Consider the following 23,504-nt stretch of genomic DNA (forward strand, 5'->3'; position numbering starts at 1 on the left):
TGATCAATAAATCAACTTGAGTGGCGGTAGAGAGAAAGTGACAAAAATATAATTATGCTTCAGAAAAGCTAAAATATCATACTGAAACGTTATTGGTACTGGCAAAATCTGTCAGCAGTCAACTCGATCTTTTTGACAACTTATAGAAAGAAATTAAACGCAATTCGTTTGGGAACTTGAAATTAGAAAAAAAGAAACAATACAAAATAGAAAAAATCAAAACGAGTTTACCTTAAAAGTAAGTTTATACTTTATGAAACGATAAGTTTAATCTAACCAAATAATTACGTGAAAAAAATATGTTTTATCATTCACGACACTATACATGGAAAATAAAGATTTTGAACTATGAACAACAAAACGTTGATTAAACGACAATTTGCTTTCAAAAACAGTTTTGAATGAGAATGAGTTTTGTTGTCTTCGATTGAAATTACTTTATGTATTTTATGATAGTAACAAAGTGTTATTAAAATCGTGAGTGTACACTCTTAATTATAATTTAATAATGGAGAGTTCATTCTTTGAGTATCGCGACGCTACTACGGCTGGTAGTGGTTCGGATTCAGAATTTATTGACAACAGTTTGACTGAGGACTCCTTATGTGCTAAGAAAAAGAACCACACAGTTTTTGTGGCAGAATCTGACGAGTATACAGACGGTAATATAGCAATTTCTTGATTATTAAGTCATAATTTTTAACTTTTTGTATGTTAATACTAGGTATATTTCTGTTACACACAAGTTGTGTTGTTTCATCACTTAAATGAACTCTCAACAATGATAAATGTAATTTTAAAGATAAGTTAAGATCATCAAACCTTACCTTACATATCACCTTATTGAAAATTATATAATAAGATTATGTTGTACTGAATAATGATAACTACCTATATAATATACCTGCTAGATGAAAGTGATAATGGAAGGAGTCCAGATAGAAACGTATCTAAGTCAGTGGTCAGACGCAGCAGTGTGGCTGATAATCATATAATATGTAGCAGTGATGATGGTAAGTTTCAACTTATGTAGCCAATAAGTTCAATCAAACACCATAATGCATCAAAGGCCCATTTAAGAGGCTAAGTGCGGAAAAGCCCAGGATACCTAACCTAACCTAACACCATAATGCAATATAGCAATCTGATTGAATAAAAAAAACCCATTTACTGAACCCTTAAAAACACCAATGGTTGCAGAAATGTTTAAACTTTAATTAATAAATAAATTCAATTCATTAATGTCCTACTGCTGGACTGTACAGATTTTCTTGCTAATACTTATTAATAAAAATAATATACTTATTAAAAAAAATTACATCACATTTAGCCTTTAAAACTACTTTTAGATGGCAGTAAGAGAGGCAGCATCAGAAGACAGTCAGAATCATCCAGTAAACTAGTTCTCAGTTCTTCAGATGAGGATGGTGAGATATTGTAAAGCCATTTTGCTTGAAAATAAAAAAAATATTTATCAGTGTAATGAAACATCATTACAGAAATTATTTGAAATCAGAAAAAGGTGTTGCCAAACAATTTGAACAATGATGCAATATCATAGTGAATTACCTATTTATAATTTCTCTGGATTAAACTGCAAAGCTATTGCTCTTCAATCATCCAATCAATAGATCTTTCTATAGATATAACTGAAAGCCCACAATGAAATGCTTACATTCTGCTTTTTTTTTAAATACAGCAATCATTGTTTACAATGTTTGGTAACACAGGTTTTATGGAATAGATTATTAGATAAAGTTGGTATTTTTATAATTTTTTTTATGCCACAGATCAGTGCTCACCAGAAATGATACCAAAACGTAGACCACCAATAAAAAAGAAATCACCCGAAACCAATGAATCAATAATAGGTCGTAAAACTAAAAAACGTATGATACTATTAGACTCAGATACAGAGAACTCTATTATTATTGAACATGATCAGCATAAGAAGTTACAATGTTTGAAAGATACACCGTTAAAAATATCTAGTCACAAAAATCAGATTATTACGGACAGTGACAGTGTTGTAGAGAGTGATGAGAGTAATAAATGTGATGATGATGGAAAAGCTGATGAACATACAAGTGATGTGAACAGGTCTGACAGTACTATTGAGTATGATGTTGACGAAAGCTTGAATAAAACAAGCAATGTTGCTGCTCAAGGCTCGGTAGATAGTAAGGTGGATGAAGTGATAGACTCGGATAATGATGGTCCAGATGAAGATCAGATGGTGATGTCCCGAGCGACACGTATGAGCATCATGGGTGTCGTACCCAGAGATGAACATGACACAGACGATTCAGATTTTATTCAATCTGATGATGTAAGTTATTATGTATTTTTAAAATTAACTTATATATTTACGATCGTGGGTTGGATAGTGGGTTTGATCCCACTCGGAACAATATTTGTGCCATCCACAAATAGTGGTTTAGGGTCTGGTTGTACGGTGTGTCCATTGTTCAAATGTTTGTAAAAGTCCCCATGAGACAAGAGCAATTGATCATGTGAGAACAGACAAGCTACAATTCTTAAGTGAAAAGGAAAACAAATCTCTCTTACTACTATATCTCTGTACTGTTCCAATAATTTTATTTGAGTAAGTAATTTTTTTTAATATTTCAGAGCCCGCCAGAGTCCAATCGGAGTTCGGCAGCCAGTCTTTCTGATTTACCTGAAGGCCTGCCTCTTAAAACCTCCGAACAGCATCCACAAGACGGAGATTCTTCAAGATTGTCATGTTCTCCATTTACAAGCCCATTCAAAGATGTTACAAACTCACCGGCTTTACGAAAATCTTTGACAGACACTTCAGAGAAGAACGACGAATGTATAGTAATTGATTCCAATAAAAATTCACCTACAGATGTAGGGAATAAAGTGCAAAATAAAGAGAACTATATAAGATATGATGATGATGTAACTATCATTGATTCGAAGCCAGAGATCATTGCACTGAGCAGTGATGACGATGAAGATTATGTAAGTTTTTTCAAGTTTTTAATAGTGTTAAAGTGTTCACCTCGCCGCAATTAAAGTTACACTGCGTGTGGTGGGTTTAAATTTTATCCAGGACAAATATTTGTGTGATAAGCACAAGTATCAGTTTTGAGCCACCCATCTACAGTACGACTTCGGCAAGCGTTGCTTAAACCTAGAGATCGACCTATCTCTATAGTACTATTAAATCAATCGTATTATTAAAGACTAGTTAATAAATTTTTTCGATCCTCCAAAAAAAATATTTGTCCTCTTAAAAGTTATTTTGTATATGTACATATTATATACCTATTTATTAAATAATAATAAATAAATCAATATCATTGGACAACGGTTGTCTGATTCTCATATATGTTAATATTAAAATTATTATAGACTAAAACATTATATTAGGCAAGGCATTTATTTGTACAATGTCGTATTTCTATAAAAATAATGTGTTTGACATATAATAAAGAGTAGCTAATTTGACTGGTAGTCAACTACCCTATTGAAGGGTACTTTTTTGTACATTCATAAACTAATGAAGTAATGAACTTTTTCAAATGTGGGTAGACAAATCTTATTTGAATGTCAACGGAATTTTGTACGCGTCGGCAAGTTTGAGTGAAATCGAGTGTAAAGTGAATTGTTCTGTGACTTGTGGTTGTTATATAACATTATGAAGTAATCTTTAAACCATCAATATGCCTAAAAGTCCGAAAACTGTAAGTTGATGAACAATAATATATTGATTTCATTTATGTTATGACTGAAGCGTGTTCGGTAGTGTTGGTAGCATGTCCTTATATCTTCAATGATTTGTACCAAACACAAAATTTAATATTGTTAAAACCATTTGTTTCTTGCCAGCTCTTCTCATTGGCCCTACCTTCCGAAGCCACGGTTAATTCACTCTCTGTATCATTGACTATCGTAAGTGTCAGTATTTGACTTAAATTAATAAATTATTTGATTTTGAATAATTAGAAGAGCACGGCGCTAAGGGTCAATCTCATTTCATAGATAACTATATTAGATGTTACGCAATGATAGCCCAGTGGTACAAGTTAGCGCCTCCCACGCAAGTAGTCGTTGATTCGCAACCCAAGGCAAACACACCAGTGACTTTTCGAAGTTATGTGTATATTGTGCGGGTTGGGGACTTTGTATCCCCTCAAGAAATGTATTAAACAATTTTTTAAGCATGCAAGGCAGGTTTTCACCGTAGAGCAAGTGACATTTATAGTCGACGGTTCAAACCCGAAACGATACACGGCATGACTATTCCAAGTTATGAGTGTATTAAAATAATTGTCACCTTGTTATATTAGTGAAGGAAAACACCGTGACGCAACCTTGCGTGCCAACAAATTCTCACAATTTTGGAAGACATGCAAAGTTGCCAACTCGCACTTGGGCATGGTTTCTCCCTAAAGGTCTAACAAATTCTCGCGATTCTGGAAGACATATTACAAAGTCGTCAACTTGCAATTGTCCTTTTCCCCGTTTCTGGACCCTTGCCCACTAGTGGTATAGTAATGAGTTCTTTAATAGGTGAAGGTGGAAAAGTCGCCGGTGCGCAAGAAGTCGCCGAAGCCCAAGCAGGATGGTGTCTCGAGGCCGTTGTCGCAGAACATCAAGCAGTACTTGGCCCCCCCCAGCTATCCTAACCAACAAGTTGTATACGTCAAGAAACATATCAGAGAGACGGAACTCTTGAAACTGAACGCGCTGCAGGAAGACTTGAAAAATATTAGGGTAACTATACTTTCTGCACTATAATGATAATTTTACAGCCTCTGATGCGGTCGGTAGTGTATGCAACTGTTGCGCAAGAGATCTCGGGTTCGAAATTTCGAATCCTGCGTGGGACCAAGAAGGTTTTTTTGAGTATTTCTATTAAGAATTTTCTAGTTGTAGACCTCCGTGCCTCGGAGAGTACTTAAAGCCTGACCTCGCACTGGTCGTGTCCGTTATCCGTCCCACCAGGCTATGAGAGTGTATCTGTGTATTGTGCATACACTTGGACACTCTAAACACAATTCTGAACAGTTGACTGGTTTAAATGAAACTTTACGAATGTTGGCCAGAATACTCTTAATGTCTAGCCTATGTTTGATTCCGGGTCTTAAATAATCTCCGTGATAAATTTAATCAAAAAAGGTTAGGGGTTTAGGCGTAATATAATAGGTTTTTAAATTAATAATTTCTTTAAAATTGTATTTTTATCCAGTATTTATTAGAGGAGATGGATGTGGATACTCTGCCTGATGGCGGAGGTAAGCTGATCGAACGGCTCACCAACTTGGAGGAGCAGGTTCGAATCCAAGGAGATAAGGTCGCCAACATGATCGTTGAACCTGGTGAGGCTATATACATGTATACTCTATACAGTCTATACTAATATTATATAATAGAAAGATTTGTATGTTTGTAGCGAATTTTCCAAAAAAGTTCAATGCTACTTTATCACTGATTAATATGGGTTATTTTAATTGCCAGAATAAAATATATCCATCCACCTGCGCGTAGCCGGGGTGGGCCGCTAATATAACGATATTAATAATTTTTGTAAGGAGAAAACTAGCAATTTTTCGCATTCATACAATGTTTGTAGTGAATGTAGATCGACGAATCAAATTAATTCTGTATGACAAGATATATGGATGTGAATGAAGCCAGGGAAGTTTGTAAGGATCATACCAAATGACGTCATGTATTGTATTATGTGTTATAACGCACGCATATGGCACATCATTTTAAAGGGTGAAGTTTTTAGGTAAGTTGAAGATTTTTTATTATATTGTTTGTGTATATAATGTATGTATTTGGTAGATAACCCGACGGCTAGCGACATAGCCCGTGACGGCTTCGACAAGAACGAGGGTTTGTCCTGGGACGACATACAGAAGGCGAGCAATGCCGTACAACCGCGCATGTTCGGCAAACAAGGTGATTACTGCATTTAACAAGTATTTGTTTAATACATTTTTTAGGAAATTTGGAGTGGAAGCAAAGACAAACACTAATTACATCACACTTATTTATTGCTGGTCACAAGATTATATAATGCAAAATCTTAAACAAAATTCTTTTACCGTTAAACTGAATCACTTCAATTATAAAAACAGTGAAATTAATAACGAATAAAAAACATATTGACCTTCAAAAAAGGGGCAGAGGTTCCCATTGTCTAGGGAAACTTATGGAAAATAGGCACCAGACAGCAGACTGCCTGCCGTTTAATCTACATGTATACATATTTTAAAGTGATTTATTCTCAGAATCGTGCCACAAACTTACTCCAATAGTTATATTTAGAGTAACATTTTTCAGAGGACGTAATTTTATTTTTTATTGTGTATGTTAGTAGAAGCTTATTTTCAAGTTTGTGGGGTCGCTACTTTTATCCCCGATTGTCTCTAAGATGGACACTAAGGTCACCCTGTCCTCTGAAAAACGCAAGCTGACGCCTTAAATATGTTACATGTGGGCAGCGATGGCCACGCACATGGCGGAGCGCAACGTGATCCTGGAGACTCTGCGCGCGCTGTACGAGTCGCTGGGCTCGCGGCCGGCCGAGGGGACCCGCGCTGAGGCCCCGCGCGGCCTGCGGGCCCTCCTGCTGCCGCACCAGCTGCACGCGCTGGCCTGGCTGCGCTGGCGGGAGACGCAGCGGCCCCGCGCCGGGATACTCGGTACTGTGCACCACCATGTCCTACATACATCACATACTTTATCCTGCGGGCCCTCCTGCTGCCGCACCAGCTGCACGCGCTGGCCTGGCTGCGCTGGCGGGAGACGCAGCGGCCCCGCGCCGGGATACTCGGTACTGTGCACCACCATGTCCTACATACATCACATACTTTATCCTGCGGGCCCTCCTGCTGCCGCACCAGCTGCACGCGCTGGCCTGGCTGCGCTGGCGGGAGACGCAGCGGCCCCGCGCCGGGATACTCGGTACTGTGCACCACCATGTCCTACATACATCACATACTTTATCCTGCGGGCCCTCCTGCTGCCGCACCAGCTGCACGCGCTGGCCTGGCTGCGCTGGCGGGAGACGCAGCGGCCCCGCGCCGGGATACTCGGTACTGTGCACCACCATGTCCTACATACATCACATACTTTATCCTGCGGGCCCTCCTGCTGCCGCACCAGCTGCACGCGCTGGCCTGGCTGCGCTGGCGGGAGACGCAGCGGCCCCGCGCCGGGATACTCGGTACTGTGCACCACCATGTCCTACATACATCACATACTTTATCCTGCGGGCCCTCCTGCTGCCGCACCAGCTGCACGCGCTGGCCTGGCTGCGCTGGCGGGAGACGCAGCGGCCCCGCGCCGGGATACTCGGTACTGTGCACCACCATGTCCTACATACATCACATACTTTATCCTGCGGGCCCTCCTGCTGCCGCACCAGCTGCACGCGCTGGCCTGGCTGCGCTGGCGGGAGACGCAGCGGCCCCGCGCCGGGATACTCGGTACTGTGCACCACCATGTCCTACATACATCACATACTTTATCCTGCGGGCCCTCCTGCTGCCGCACCAGCTGCACGCGCTGGCCTGGCTGCGCTGGCGGGAGACGCAGCGGCCCCGCGCCGGGATACTCGGTACTGTGCACCACCATGTCCTACATACATCACATACTTTATCCTGCGGGCCCTCCTGCTGCCGCACCAGCTGCACGCGCTGGCCTGGCTGCGCTGGCGGGAGACGCAGCGGCCCCGCGCCGGGATACTCGGTACTGTGCACCACCATGTCCTACATACATCACATACTTTATCCTGCGGGCCCTCCTGCTGCCGCACCAGCTGCACGCGCTGGCCTGGCTGCGCTGGCGGGAGACGCAGCGGCCCCGCGCCGGGATACTCGGTACTGTGCACCACCATGTCCTACATACATCACATACTTTATCCTGCGGGCCCTCCTGCTGCCGCACCAGCTGCACGCGCTGGCCTGGCTGCGCTGGCGGGAGACGCAGCGGCCCCGCGCCGGGATACTCGGTACTGTGCACCACCATGTCCTACATACATCACATACTTTATCCTGCGGGCCCTCCTGCTGCCGCACCAGCTGCACGCGCTGGCCTGGCTGCGCTGGCGGGAGACGCAGCGGCCCCGCGCCGGGATACTCGGTACTGTGCACCACCATGTCCTACATACATCACATACTTTATCCTGCGGGCCCTCCTGCTGCCGCACCAGCTGCACGCGCTGGCCTGGCTGCGCTGGCGGGAGACGCAGCGGCCCCGCGCCGGGATACTCGGTACTGTGCACCACCATGTCCTACATACATCACATACTTTATCCTGCGGGCCCTCCTGCTGCCGCACCAGCTGCACGCGCTGGCCTGGCTGCGCTGGCGGGAGACGCAGCGGCCCCGCGCCGGGATACTCGGTACTGTGCACCACCATGTCCTACATACATCACATACTTTATCCTGCGGGCCCTCCTGCTGCCGCACCAGCTGCACGCGCTGGCCTGGCTGCGCTGGCGGGAGACGCAGCGGCCCCGCGCCGGGATACTCGGTACTGTGCACCACCATGTCCTACATACATCACATACTTTATCCTGCGGGCCCTCCTGCTGCCGCACCAGCTGCACGCGCTGGCCTGGCTGCGCTGGCGGGAGACGCAGCGGCCCCGCGCCGGGATACTCGGTACTGTGCACCACCATGTCCTACATACATCACATACTTTATCCTGCGGGCCCTCCTGCTGCCGCACCAGCTGCACGCGCTGGCCTGGCTGCGCTGGCGGGAGACGCAGCGGCCCCGCGCCGGGATACTCGGTACTGTGCACCACCATGTCCTACATACATCACATACTTTATCCTGCGGGCCCTCCTGCTGCCGCACCAGCTGCACGCGCTGGCCTGGCTGCGCTGGCGGGAGACGCAGCGGCCCCGCGCCGGGATACTCGGTACTGTGCACCACCATGTCCTACATACATCACATACTTTATCCTGCGGGCCCTCCTGCTGCCGCACCAGCTGCACGCGCTGTACACTATTGTATTTTTTTTATATAGTCCAGTCATTATAGTAAGTTCACCTCGGAATTCGAGATACCCAGCTGTAAGTCTGTAAATACTTGTATATTGACACCCTAAAAGTTGTCTCAAAACCTACATATGGTAGGGTGTACGCAACTATAAAATTTCAAGGTCCAAAGTCCCAAAAACCGGTTTTTTGAGCTTTTTTTTGTAAATATCTCATTTCCTATGGAATTTTTGCATTCGTATTCATTACCAATATTATGGGTTAAATTTATTTATTATTATAATCATTGATTTATCGATAGTTCATCAACTATATATGTCGCATCTTCGACCGGAGGCACCGGTTGACTTGAAATGATCCTGTGACCGCGCGCTCTCCCCCCTATATCTCGAAAACGGTTCACCGTAAAAAAAAAATTCAAACAAAATTTGTAGAGAATTTTATACTGTACAATATTGGTAATGAATACGAATGCAAAAATTCCATAGGAAATGAGATATTTACAAAAAAAGCTCAAAAAACCGGTTTTTGGGACTTTGGACCTTGAAATTTTATAGTTGCGTACACCCTACCATATGTAGGTTTTGAGACAACTTTTAGGGTGTCAATATACAAGTATTTACAGACTTACAGCTGGGTATCTCGAATTCCGAGATTCTTACCTAATTTAAGCTTAATTGACTGCACTAATAAAATTAATCAGCCGAGCCTTTCTCCCAACTATCTTGAAGTCAGTTTCCAGACTCACCGGCTGCAGCTGAATACCAGTATTTTACATGGAGCGACTGCCTATTGGAACTCCTCAACACAGTTACCTGGGTTTTAACATGATACTCCTCGGTAAAACTGTTTGTCAGACTTTCAAGCTTCTGACTACTGTTAACGATTGACAAAGATCTTCGAAAATGATAGCCGGGAGCCACAATTTAACGTGCCTTCCGAGCCACGGAGGCACTCAAAACGTGTAAGATGGTTCCATCCACGATTTCCTCACTGTGCACTGTTGTAATACTCTACGCTCTAACAGAAATTAGTTAGGAATATAATATTATATTGTTACATAATCTATATATATAAAAATGAAACCCGTTTTCCTTGGTCACGGCATCAGGCGTGAATGGCTGGACCGATTTTACTAATTCTTTTTGTGTTGTATTTGTTATTGTGTTATTAGAAGAAGGTTCTTACGGAAAAAATATAAAAAAATTCTCTCAGAAATATTGAAAAATAGACATTTAATGCTGCATATTTTAAAAAACGCGCGTAACGTGTGTCAATGTCAGCCATAGACTATTTTGAAAGAGCAGCGTTTGTTCGGAAACGTGGTTATTAAAGTTAATAAAGGTGTGCATCATTGCTACGCTAAGGCGGTACGAAATTCGCCGGGTCAGCTAGTTTTAAATAACGATTCATTATATAAAATCGAAGAGTATGTTTATTTAAACTATTTTTATTTAGTTGTTTAATCTATTAATGAAGAAGGCTATATTTTTTTTTCTTTTAAAAAAAAGACAACTCCCGCACTAAGAATTGCTCTTGTGTTGCGGGGACTTTTACAAACATACAAAGAACGGACACAAAGCACAACCAGACCCGAAACAATTATTTGTAGATCGCACAAATAATTGCTCCGCGTGGGAATCGAACCCACGGCCTCCCGACGCAGTGGTATCGGCGTGGCGACCTAAATCACTGCGCTTACGCTATGACTAACAGAAGTGACCTAAGTCGCGAGCGGCCGCATATTTTATTATCAGTATAGAAAATATGATGTTTGTTGTTGATAGCGGACGACATGGGTCTGGGTAAGACCATCACGATGATATCACTGATCCTCGCCGACAAGGAGAGCTCCATCGACGATCAAGATGATGACGACGACGACGACCACCCTAACAAGTCTAAAAGTAAGTGTTATTATTGCTACTTTATAATTTACTAGCTTTTATCCGCGACTTCGTCCGCCACCTGAATTTTCCCATGGGAATGCATCATTTTCCCGGGGTAAAAAGTAGCCTATGTCCTTTCTCGGGTATCAAAATATCTTCTTACCAAACTTCATGGCAATCGGTTCAGTAGTTTAGGCGTGATTGAGTAACAGACAGACAGACAGAGTTAGTTTCGCATGTATAATATCAGTATGCAAGTATGGATCGGAGCGTGTGGTGTGTCCGCAGCGGTGGTGCGCGGCGGCACGCTGGTGGTGTGCCCGGCGTCGCTGCTGCAGCAGTGGCGCGGCGAGGTGGACAAGCACTGCGCCGCGCATGCGCTGTCCGTGGCGCTGCACCACGGGCCCGCGCGCGCCGCGCAGCCGCAGCGCCTGGCCGCGCACGACCTCGTGGCCACCACCTACAACATCCTGCAGCGCGACAGCGAGAAGGTACCGTCTGTGGCTGACGCGGTCGATTGTATGGGTCATAGTAAATTCACCTGCTATGGAATATCAAATTTTAGGTCGGGGAAAAAGACTTGTAATAAAATCTCTTTGGCTTCATGAATCACAAATGAGCACACGGTTAATTAGGTTTCTTTCAGTGAGCTCGTGAGGTACCCTAATATCGGACTTTTCTGTGTAGAGAAAAGATTTTATTACAAGTTCATACATACTATAATGCGAAAAGACTTTTTCCCCGACCTAATATGTATCCTGAATATATGCAAAAAGCCTCAGTCTTTGTTCTTTTATTTTTGCTATATTGAGACACACAAAAGTCGCACATTCTTGTTCGCGACTACATCTGAGCCGTGTCGTGAAATGCGATTACCTCCATCTCGGGTTTCGAGTCCCTCTAGAGGTCGAGACGAAATATAAATCTGGAGGTATTTTCTAAAAGTTCCGAAGTGAACACGCTAGGATTTATCTCGTCTAGCGGCGTTTATGTTGCGCCATCGGTTATACGAAGCCATACGCCAGAGAGATGCTGATACGAAGGCGTTCTAAACGTGTATCGTACACTTCTGTACGGTGACTAGTACTGACGTTCATCATGTCTGTAGAACGGGGTGCTGATGCGAGTGCGGTGGCGGCGCGTGATCCTCGACGAGGCTCATATAGTCCGCAACTACAAGTCGGCCACGTGCGGGGCCGTGTGCGGGCTGCGGGCGTCGCGGCGCTGGTGCCTGACGGGCACGCCCGTGCAGAACAAGGACCTCGACCTGTTCGCGCTCGTCAAGTTCCTCAAGTGCTCGCCCTTCGACGATCTCACCGTCAGTATATATTTATGTATCATCACTACTCAGTCTAAGCAAGTGTGCGGGCTGCGGGCTGCGGGCTGCGGGCGTCGCGGCGCTGGTGCCTGACGGGCACGCCCGTGCAGAACAAGGACCTCGACCTGTTCGCGCTCGTCAAGTTCCTCAAGTGCTCGCCCTTCGACGATCTCACCGTCAGTATATATTTATGTATCATCACTACTCAGTCTAAGCAAGTGTGCGGGCTGCGGGCTGCGGGCTGCGGGCGTCGCGGCGCTGGTGCCTGACGGGCACGCCCGTGCAGAACAAGGACCTCGACCTGTTCGCGCTCGTCAAGTTCCTCAAGTGCTCGCCCTTCGACGATCTCACCGTCAGTATATATTTATGTATCATCACTACTCAGTCTAAGCAAGTGTGCGGGCTGCGGGCTGCGGGCTGCGGGCGTCGCGGCGCTGGTGCCTGACGGGCACGCCCGTGCAGAACAAGGACCTCGACCTGTTCGCGCTCGTCAAGTTCCTCAAGTGCTCGCCCTTCGACGATCTCACCGTCAGTATATATTTATGTATCATCACTACTCAGTCTAAGCAAGTGTGCGGGCTGCGGGCTGCGGGCTGCGGGCGTCGCGGCGCTGGTGCCTGACGGGCACGCCCGTGCAGAACAAGGACCTCGACCTGTTCGCGCTCGTCAAGTTCCTCAAGTGCTCGCCCTTCGACGATCTCACCGTCAGTATATATTTATGTATCATCACTACTCAGTCTAAGCAAGTGTGCGGGCTGCGGGCTGCGGGCTGCGGGCGTCGCGGCGCTGGTGCCTGACGGGCACGCCCGTGCAGAACAAGGACCTCGACCTGTTCGCGCTCGTCAAGTTCCTCAAGTGCTCGCCCTTCGACGATCTCACAGTATATATCACTTTCAAAACCATTTTGTGGATAGTAGGATAGCCTATTTGGCAAAGTGACATAAAATGCCAGAATTCGACAAAATATTACTTTACTCAGAAACCGGGGGCTAGTGAGCTATTTGATAACTAACAAGTGGTGGTACTTTGACAGATGTGGAAGAAATGGATCGACAACAAGAGTCTGGGCGGTCAAGAGCGCATGAGCACGATCATGCAGTGCCTGCTGCTGCGCCGGACCAAGGCCCAGCTGCAGCAGAAGGGCCAGCTGGACTGCCTCCCGCAGCGCTCCGCACACCACAAGCATGTCACTCTCTCGCAGGCTGAGATGAACGTGTACCAAAAGGTAACGTATACGAGTTACGGATACATTTTTTCTAAATATATCGGAACTAGCTGACCCGCGCACCTTCGCTTGCGTCACATTAGAGAGAATGAGTGAATTTTTTCCCCGTTTTTGTAACATTTTTCAATGGTACTCTGCTCCTATTGGTCGTAGCGTGATGATATATAGCCTATAGCCTTACTCGATAAATGGGCTATCTAACACTGAAATAATTTTTCAAATCGGATCAGTAGTTCATGAGATTAGCGCGTTCAAACAAACAAACAATCAAACTCTTCACCTTTATAATATTAGTATAGATTAGCCGAGTGATATAAGTTGGCGCCTTCAATGCTAGTGGTCGACGGTTCGAACCCTAGGCAACAATGACTTATCGAAGTCATTTAGTCTTTTCGTCTGTTTTATTTTGAAGACTTCTTACTCGAATGCGTAACGCGAACCACTTTCCTTCTTTATTGTCCAATCAACGGAGCCCCGTATTAATTTATTCAGTTCCGACTTCTGCGTCAACCTTTTATTTTCCTTTCTATTTTATTCCAAACTTGTTTTTTGTTTTTGTTTAAAGTTACTATATGGCCTCTGAAGCAGGAAGACGCTCAGCTCAAATACCATCAGTGCCCTGTCTCAGGACGCAATGTATGTCACCTACCTCACGTGGCGACGGTGTGGCAACGTGACATTTCAATACTAACTGTAAAATTGTAAAATACTCTTACGCGGCCACCCATGTATAAAATGTCCGCGTTGAGTTTGCTTACCCCTCTAATATTTTACCGGTGTGCGCAACTAGCAATGAGCGTCTCTCTAAGAGTTTTAATGATTGTTCAGGTGCTGGTGTTCTCGAAGACGTTGTTCGCGCAGTTCCTGCACCAGCGAGCGGAGAAGAACGCCGACTTGCAAGGATTCACCTCCGCCGGGAAGGATACCGCATACGCCAAGATGCATAAGAAGATGATTGCCTTGCAAGGTATAGTACACTCCACCATCATCATCATTGGCCTGTGTCCATCTATTGCAGATGATTCACATACACAACATCAAACCTGTATGAAATACACCCATGTTACGTCATCACCAATGTTAGTACTCAAACTCCGGGCTACTATTTAGAAATATCCTAATATCTTACTAATATTATATTATTATAAGCTAGGGTATACCTGTTTTTTCTCGCGAAATACTACACTAAATCGATAAACAAGACTCGAACTGGAAACGCCTGCGTCATTCCCTTCCGTCCGAAGACAGCCGTTATGTGACACAAATGTTTTTATCTGAATAACAGGAGCAAAGCCAGTGAAATCTCACGAGATCTTAGTGCTGCTGCTGCGGCTGCGCCAGGTGTGTTGTCACTGCGGGCTCATCGCCGCCATGTTGGACGAGGAGAGCGCGGCGCACGAGCCCGACGAGCCCGCGCACGACCTGCTGGCCGAGCTCCACAAGCTGTCGCTGGACGACCAGCAGGATCGCAGGAAGGTATGCGACGATTGCCTCCTTGCCTGGCTTCACGAAAAATTATTAAACTCGTACTCGGAAAAGGTTCATCTAAAATACTCAGACTACGTAGCTTTTTTCGTAAATAATGTTGAAATTGTAATTATTACATGACTGAAACATTTTACTAGACTAGACACTTATTTGATATCAACGAAAATCTGCAATAGTGACGTCACTACCTCGTATTTCTGTACTAAAATGTGTTTTTGACATTTCATAAAGAGTAGCTGATTTGACTGGCAACTACCGTATTACATACGCTTACAAGCACAACGACGGCATTTTTTTAGCTGAATTTTTTCGTTTCTCTTCCCCTGTGGATAGGTAGTCTTTTATATTAACCGTATTATCCGCAGAGTAAGAAGTCGGACGACGAGGAGGAGGGCCCGGGGGAGGGGGAGGGCGAGGGCACGACGGCGGCGGAGGCCATCCGCTCCGTGCTGTCGCCCAACAACCCCGTGTTCGAGCTGGCGCGCCGCTCGTCCAAGATCAGCGCCGTCATGGACTGTCTCAACAACGACGTATTCGTACACAAAGGTACGTTCTATCGTTATTGTTTGAACTGACTGTTTTTGTACTTTACACAGTATGTTAAATGATTTCTGAGATACATTTCAATATCGTTTAAACTCATATTAAAAAAAAAACACTATTGACTAGATAAACTACCGTTAAGTATCTCAGAAACCTAGCATTATAAGGTAGCAGTCGTTAAGTCATGTTAAGGGACTTTGACACTAGGCCGACCATTGACCAAAAATGTCTCATATGATATGATGGTATTCTATGAATCTTGTAAAATGTGCTCCCGCAAGTCCCGCGTACGTTCAGGTGTTATGAACTAAAGAGCAGTCTTAAGTTCATTCCGTCTGAGCGTGCATAAATAATAGTTAGCGGGTTTCAACGAATGCGGTCGTCGAATATTGACTATACTCGGGCCATTTCAAACGTGCGAACTAAGTTATGTCATTTATTCGTACTTAGTTTCTCGCTTGCACTGACACATTAGTCAACTTTACACACACACACACTATCGCACGTTCTCATGAGCGTGCAGGATAACGCGAGAGCGATTTTCTTCGCGGACTCGACAGACGAGCGCGGCGCGTGGTCATTGCTTTTCCCTTGCACATTTTTTTTACCCCCGCTCTTACACGCGCGACCGTTCTTTCATGCGCGATAGAGTGTGTGTGTAAAGGCGGCTATCGTTGCTTTTCTGATCGTTTCGATTATGCCGTAGTCGGCACGTCAGTAACGGCTCGAGTATAGCGGGTAGGATATCGAGTGCGCGTTGTGCAGGCGACAAGGCGGTGGTGGTGTCGCAGTGGACGGGCGTGCTGCGCCTGGTGGAGGCCGAGCTGCGGCGCGGCGGCGTGCGCTGCGTCACGCTCAGCGGCGCCGTGGCCGTGGCCGCGCGCGCGCCGCTCGTCGCCGCGCTCAACGACCCGCGCTCCGACGTCAGGGTGAGCCACACGGCCGAAGGTAGCCCGGTCTCCACCGAGAACGGAACGGACCCATCGATGACTTCGTTGAATTCGCAAACCGAAACTGCATACTTGTATTTCCACCGAACTGGAGTTTCGAAGTATGCGATTTGCGTCATTAATGATACTTTTCCGCTCGCGATGGAAACCGGACATAAGGAACCTAACTTAAAGTGGCGGTTCACGAGCAGAACGGAGGCAGGAGACCGCAATCGGAGACTACGCCCTCGACTTTACTTACGATCTGTCTTTTCGATCTTGCTTGCGAACTGTTTCAAATCCATAAAATAAAGTCAAGTAACGGTCGCAGACTCCGGTCGCGGTCTCATGTATCTGTCGTGGCGAGAACTGCCGACTTTACCGAGCAACCGTGGCGACGTCGCCAGCTTAATGGGACAGCTTCAACTGTCCCGACATCGACTAGCGTATCGACGCGTTAGCCACTAGTGGCTAACGCGTCGATTACTAAATTACTAACTACCACAATGACATGTTTATCAGCCAACCAACGTTTATCAGCTCGTGTAAATGGAGTACAGTGTGAACTCAGTGGATTTTGTGAGTTATTGAAACATAAAACTTGTGCATAATAACCGCGTTGCCGACGCCAAGCGAACCACGCACCGTTCTCGCTCACACCTAGCGCGCGTGAATCTATCCGTCTCTGTCGCGCAGTGACTTGGTGAATTTTAACAATGAGTTGTGGTGAATGCAACAACAAAATTGCACCGGGGGAGCTACTCAAATGCATTGGATGTAAATCGGAATTCCATTATACCTGTCAGAACATTACTTCGGCTCAGTACTTGGATAAAAAGATACAATTAAAAAGCAAGTTCAAGTGTGATACTTGTACGAACGTTACTAAACGCGTTCGAATAACCGATGTGACGCCGGCCCGCACCATGAGCACTAGATCGGGTCTGATTGACAAGGAAAAGAAGGACGAAGCGTCGCAATCTATTGAGACTTGTACTATGGAAGAAATATTACTGGTTCAAAAGTCAATCCAAAGCGGCATATCAGGTATTTTAGACAGTGTTAATGGAAGCATTATTGCAAAAATAAATGCTTTGGAATCTAAACTTACACAAGAAATTAGAACTACAATTAATAACTTAATACTGGAAAATAATCAATTGAAAGATGATCTGAATAAATGGCATAAAAGATGTATTATTTTGGAAGAAGAAATGAAAGTTCTGAAGTCAGAAAAACAATTTGAAAGTTTGACGAAAGTCGATACTCGCGCTAAAACTCACTTGCATCAACTGACGTTGACCCAAGTACCGAATATCGTCGAAATATCGGAATCAAACGTAACCAAACGCAGCGTAAACAACTCGTTGCATAGGCCGCCGTTCCCGCCACTGGAGCACCTACCGGCGCAGTTCGCGCCGCCCGCGCCGGCCGCGCCGCCCGCATCGTCCGCGGCCGCGCCACTGTTGCAGGGAGTCGCGCGCGCTGGCGTAACAGCGACAGCGGCCGATCGCTCGACTACGTACGCGAGTGTGGCCAGAAGCACAGCGGAAACTCTTAACAACGGCGGTTGGACGGAAGTTAAAACAAAAGCAAGGTATAATCCTATCAAAAAAGGTGGAAGTAGCACTGCTGGGTTGTTGAAAGCCGTCGAACGGAAGAAATTCTTGCACGTTTGGAGGTTGGATAAGGAAACTACGGAAGTGGATTTAACTGAGTATGTAAAAAACATTCTAGGAGATAAGTCAGATATACAAATTGTTAAACTAATACCTAAGACAGACAGAAACTATGCGTCGTTTAAAATAGGTGTTAATGAAAGTAAATTTGAAAAATTATGTGATCCTACGGTGTGGCCATTAAATGTGGAGTTCAGTGAGTGGATTTGGTTTCGTCGCTCAACCCCAACCGCAACAAATAACAAAGCCCAACAAGACAGTTAACATTTTTTATCAAAATGTGCGTGGACTTAGGACAAAATTAACAAAATTCTTGTCAGTACAGGAGTCGTCATCGTCGGATATATTTGCAATTACGGAATCCGGATGCAACGAGTCAATTCACGATAACGAGCTAGTATTGTCGGGTTTTTCTGTATTGCGATGTGACAGAGCTGATGGGCGTAAACAGGGCGGAGTGATTTTAGTGGCCACACCGAAGTTTGAGTTACGTCGAGTACAAACGCCTGATAATATTAATATTGATAACCATAAGTTCGAACTTATTTGTGCTACAGTTCATATGCAAAATCGTTTTCTGTTTACATGTTGCGTTGTTTATATACCACCACAATGTGATGAGAGTGAGTATATGGTAATGTTTAAAATATTAGAAACTTTATGTGTTAAATATAAGAATAATGTTATAATATTAGGAGATTTTAATTTATTTTCGTGCAATAGTAATGTAAGTAATTATTTTGAGTACTTTGTGGCTTTTTGTGAAGTAGTTCAGTTTAATAAGGTACCGAACTGCAACGAAAGACAGCTAGATTTAGTGTTGAGTGGACGTAGCGATTTAACAGTTTGTGCAAGCGAAGAGGGTCTACAACCGGTAGATGCATACCACCCGCCGCTCGCGGTCGCCGTCGACATCGCCGCGTCTCACCTGGATTCACCAACGAACAGTAGCGATGCATCACATGACTTACTGTTTAAACAATGGAACTTTAACAAAGCTGATTTTACCCAAATGTATAGTTTATTTGCTGCAATAGAGTGGAATGATTTGTATAGTATTAATGAGCCAGATTTAGCATTAGATTTTTTTTATCAGAAGTTTAACGAAGTTTTTGATGATTGTGTCCCTATTAAAAGTAAATCAAAAAATACCTCGCGTAATTACCCGGCATGGTATACACCAGCGATCATAAAAGACATTAATTTAAAATATAAATTACATAAGCTGTATAAAATGACAAGGTCAAGCGCTGATTATGAAGCGTTTTCCCTATGTCGGGCGAGAGTCAAGGCAGAGACGAAATTGGCTCATGACCATTATCGGGACCAAGTGCAAAGTCATCTAGCGTCGGATCCGCAAGGTTTTTGGAACTATATTAGATCAAAAAGGGGAACCTCTAGTCAACATACTTTGATAAAAAATGAATGTACACTAACGGGTCAAGAGTGTGCTGAAGAGTTCGCGCGATTTTTTGGCTCTGTATACAGTTCGACACCGGCTGTACTGGACGTGGCGGCAGCGAGTGCGGCAGTCACGGCGAGTAGTGCGTGGGCTCACCTCGATATCCTGAAGCCGTCAGACGTAGGACGTGCTCTTTCCAGGCTTCCAGCCAAACGGTCGGTAGGGCCAGATGGCATCCCACCCTTTGTACTTAGGGACTGTAGATCAGTGTTAGTAGGACCATTATCACATTTGTTTAATATTTTTATTAAGTCAGCGAAATTTCCTGATCGCTGGAAAATAACACGGGTGGTTCCGGTACCAAAAGGTAAGGGTGGTAATCAAGCCAGTAATTATAGGCCAGTGGCAATTCTTTGCGCTCCTGCTAAAGTGTTTGAGGCGACTATCCATAACTCTTTATATTCGCAAGTGAGCGCGCATTTGTCCGATGCACAACACGGGTTCCGTCCAGGCAGGGGAACAACTGGTAATCTGTTGCATCAAATGACATTGGTGACACCGGCTTTGGATGGTGGTCTACAGGTGGATGTGGCATATCTGGACTTCCGAAGGGCATTCGATACAGTCGACAATGATGTCTTGATCCAGAAACTAGCTGCAATTGGTTTTACACCACACACGCTAAAATTCTTCGCCAGTTATTTGAGTAATCGCCGTCAGTTTGTCGACTGTGACGGATATTTCTCTGAACCCTACTACACGTGGTCAGGAGTGAGTCAGGGCAGTAATTTGGGACCTTTTCTTTTCATTTTAATGATCAATGACTTGCCGACAGTTATTGACCAGGCTACGTGTCTTCTCTTTGCAGATGATATTAAACTGAGTATTGTGGTGAGAGAAGTTGGTGATCATTACTTGCTTCAGCAAGACATTGACAATGTTTTTAAGTGGAGTATAGAGAACAAACTATATTTCAATATAGATAAGTGTTCTTTAATAACATTTTCTCGTGCGCACAACCCAAGTTACCATCCGTACCAGATAGAAGGGCAGTTGATACAGCGAGTTATGGAGGTTAAAGATCTGGGTGTTCGCTTCTGTGCAAACCTAAGTTTCCGGAATCATATTGTGGATGTGTGTAGGAAGGCATACCGTAACCTTGGATTTTTCTTAAGACAAGCAAAGGAATTCACTAATATTAGTGCCATCAGAGCTCTCTACGAAGCATTAGTGAAAAGTCACCTGGAATGTAATGCGTTAGTTTGGAATCCGAATGAAGCGAAGTATAAAACAATGTTGGAAAGAATTCAGAATAAATTTATTCGATTCTTGTACCTTAAGTTGTATGGATTTTATCCAGGATTTCCATCAATCTATCCAACATTGTTTTTACTTGGCATGGTAGGGTACTACAAGCTGGAAGTGAGGAGGGAAGTAGCTCTTGTTACGTATGTGTTCAGAGTGTTGCGAGGGATGATTCATAATCCTACGATACTAGGTGAGATTACATTCAATGTCCCGGAAGATTATGTAGGGCGTCGACGGAGGCCGCGGCTGCTGGCTGTACCGACAGCGCGCACTAACTTGCTGCAGCATGCTCCGCTGACGCGGGCGTTGCGCACACTCAACGATGTAGCTGATCGGACTGATATATTTTTATGTTCTCTGAACGAATTCACAAAGGCCACATATTATGTAATAAGTTATACTATTAGCAAATAAGAATGATATATTGTAACTTCTCTAACGCATTAGTCTTAGTGACTGTAATGTTAGATGTAAGTGTGATAAATAAATAAATAAATAAATAAATAAATGTCATTGTCGACAAAGAGTAATCAATGCATTGTCGACAAGTTGCCAACTACCAACGCAGCAGATCGTTATTCACTTTCACTTAGATTTTCAATATTCAATGTTTGAGTAGACTTAAAGGCGCCCATTGCCAGTTGCGCTCACCGGTCGGTAAACGATCTGTGGGTTAAGCAACCATTGGCGCGATCATTCCATAGATGGGTGACCACATATGAACTGGGCGTCTCCGTGCTTCGAAGGGCACGTTAAAAGTCGGTCCCGGTTGTTGTCTACTAAGACCACAGTCGTTAAGCCACGTCAAAGTCCTCTCGGGCGGCTTGAACAACTTTGACACTAGGTTGACCACTAACCATACGACAAACAAACAAACAAACATTAAAAAAAATGTTGGAAAAATATACGAAATAGTTTTCATTGTACAGGTAATGTTACTATCGCTGTGCGCGGGCGGAGTGGGCCTGAACCTGTGTGGCGCCAACCACCTGCTGCTGCTCGACCCTCACTGGAACCCTCAGTTGGAGGAGCAGGCGCAGGACCGCATCTACAGGGTCGGCCAGAAGAAGGACGTTCATATTTACAGGTAACATCTGGATGAACTTTGCCACAAATGTATTTGTACAATCTGACTTCTTGCCTTCTTGCCGTCTCTTATCATTGGCCCTACCTTCCGAACTGCACGTAAATTAGCTCTTTGCAGCATTGACTATGATAAGTGCTTTGATTTTTAACTGCACGCACAGTGGTTAACGTGGTCACCTCGCCGCAATAACCATAACGCTGCATGGAGTGCGTTCGAATCCCATTCGGGACAAACATTAGTGTGACGAACATGAGTATCTGTTCTGAGCTGCGTTTTTAATTTAGAAAATGTTTATCAGTTATTTGATCACTAGTACAAAATTAATTGCCTCTGTGGCGCGGTCGGTAGTATATGCGGCTGCCGTGCGAGGTCTCGGGTTCGAATCCTGAGTCGGGCCAAAAAGTCTTTTCTGAGATTTTCTGTTAAGAATTTCTTAGAGATTGCCCGGAGTTGGGAAGTTGAGGTCGAAGACCTCCGTGCCTCGGAGAGCACGTAAAGCCGTCGATCCTGCGCCTGACCTCTCACTGGTCGTGTCGGTTATCCGTCCCACCAAACTATGAGAGTGATGGAATAGAGAGTATACCTGTGTATTGTGCACACACTTGGACACTATAAACAAAGTCCTGCACAGATGGCCAGTTTCAATGAAACTGACCGCCGTAGCCGTATCGGCTAGGAGGACATTATAGTACAAAATCTGCTTAGTATGATATTTATTTATTATATTTTCAATGAAATTTGATTCACAGATAAATTATAACTTAGATTAACGAACTTGATACTTTTAACCAGGTTAATCTCTAGACGCGCACAAAATTGCGAGAAAAAGCTATAAATGTAACATATTTCCCAGGTTTATGTGCGTTGATACAGTGGAGCAGTCTATACGTAAGCTTCAGGAGGCCAAGTTGGAGCTGGCAGAGAACGTGCTCACCGGCGCCAAGAACACTAACAACTCCAAACTAACCATTGAAGATCTCAAGATGCTGTTCAATATGGGACAATGACCATAAAACACGGCCAACTTCAGTGCTAAGTCTGGTATAAAATACAAAGTTGACCCACATAAGGATTTTTTTTAATAATTCTGGCTACTTGAATTCAAAATGCTTAAACTATAATTATATTGTACCCATTACTGAAATGAGGAAAGGAAATGTTGCACACCTTCAAGAACTATCTATATTATGAATCCAAATCAGATTCAAATCGTGTCGGATTAGAGCTTATGTCAAAATCGAATTGATGGTATACTATTTTGTGTCAATACTTTTTTCTTTATTATGAAGGGAAAATATGCTATAGTAAGTCGAATTTGTTAGGAATGGAATCGAATTCAAGTGTCGAGAGTAAACCAGCTGATGTGGGGTGGTTCTTGGCATAAATAGGTCAGGTTCACAGTAGCTTCCAAGACAAAATTTGTCTTGGAAACTTTGTCTTGACAAAAAGTGCCTGTGAAGTGATGAAGTGAAGTTATGTATTCCTACGATCAAAGATAATGTAAAATATAGAGTAAAATATTATTTTAGAGATATAGACATTAATATTTTATAAGATTTGTTTTATAATAAATGATTATGCAATTTTAAGTGTCTTGTATTTTTACGACGCCTTATAAGAACTAAAGCATTAGTAATTACTTGT

The 23,504-nt window shown here is 44.1% G+C and overlaps 1 protein-coding gene across 4 annotated transcripts; it reads left to right on the top strand.

The window, feature by feature from the left end:
• The first annotated feature begins 394 nt into the window (after positions 1-394).
• On the top strand, positions 395-23,449 carry lds (transcription termination factor lodestar). Of its 4 annotated transcripts, XM_076126847.1 has the most exons (19): positions 395-662; positions 912-1,013; positions 1,350-1,427; positions 1,791-2,329; positions 2,632-2,988; positions 4,543-4,746; positions 5,222-5,351; positions 5,824-5,940; positions 6,486-6,686; positions 10,780-10,899; positions 11,170-11,372; positions 11,990-12,199; positions 13,233-13,424; positions 14,253-14,391; positions 14,710-14,900; positions 15,278-15,458; positions 16,221-16,384; positions 21,703-21,860; positions 22,714-23,449. In XM_076126847.1, the coding sequence occupies exons 1-19, from the start codon at positions 509-511 to the stop codon at positions 22,865-22,867; spliced, it is 3,594 nt and encodes a 1,197-aa protein (XP_075982962.1). In that variant the 5' UTR covers positions 395-508; the 3' UTR covers positions 22,868-23,449. The 4 variants fall into 4 exon arrangements, 1 of the variants encoding a protein (XP_075982962.1); XR_012959919.1 differs by lacking the exons at positions 11,990-12,199; positions 13,233-13,424; positions 14,253-14,391; ... (3 more) ...; positions 21,703-21,860; positions 22,714-23,449 and having other exon boundaries at positions 6,486-8,913; positions 11,170-11,310; XR_012959920.1 differs by lacking the exons at positions 11,990-12,199; positions 13,233-13,424; positions 14,253-14,391; ... (3 more) ...; positions 21,703-21,860; positions 22,714-23,449 and having other exon boundaries at positions 409-477; positions 6,486-8,913; positions 11,170-11,310.
• The last annotated feature ends 55 nt before the right edge of the window (positions 23,450-23,504 follow it).

Source organism: Anticarsia gemmatalis, chromosome 19 (assembly GCF_050436995.1).
Source record: "Anticarsia gemmatalis isolate Benzon Research Colony breed Stoneville strain chromosome 19, ilAntGemm2 primary, whole genome shotgun sequence".
Classification (NCBI taxonomy): Eukaryota; Metazoa; Arthropoda; class Insecta; order Lepidoptera; family Erebidae; genus Anticarsia; species Anticarsia gemmatalis.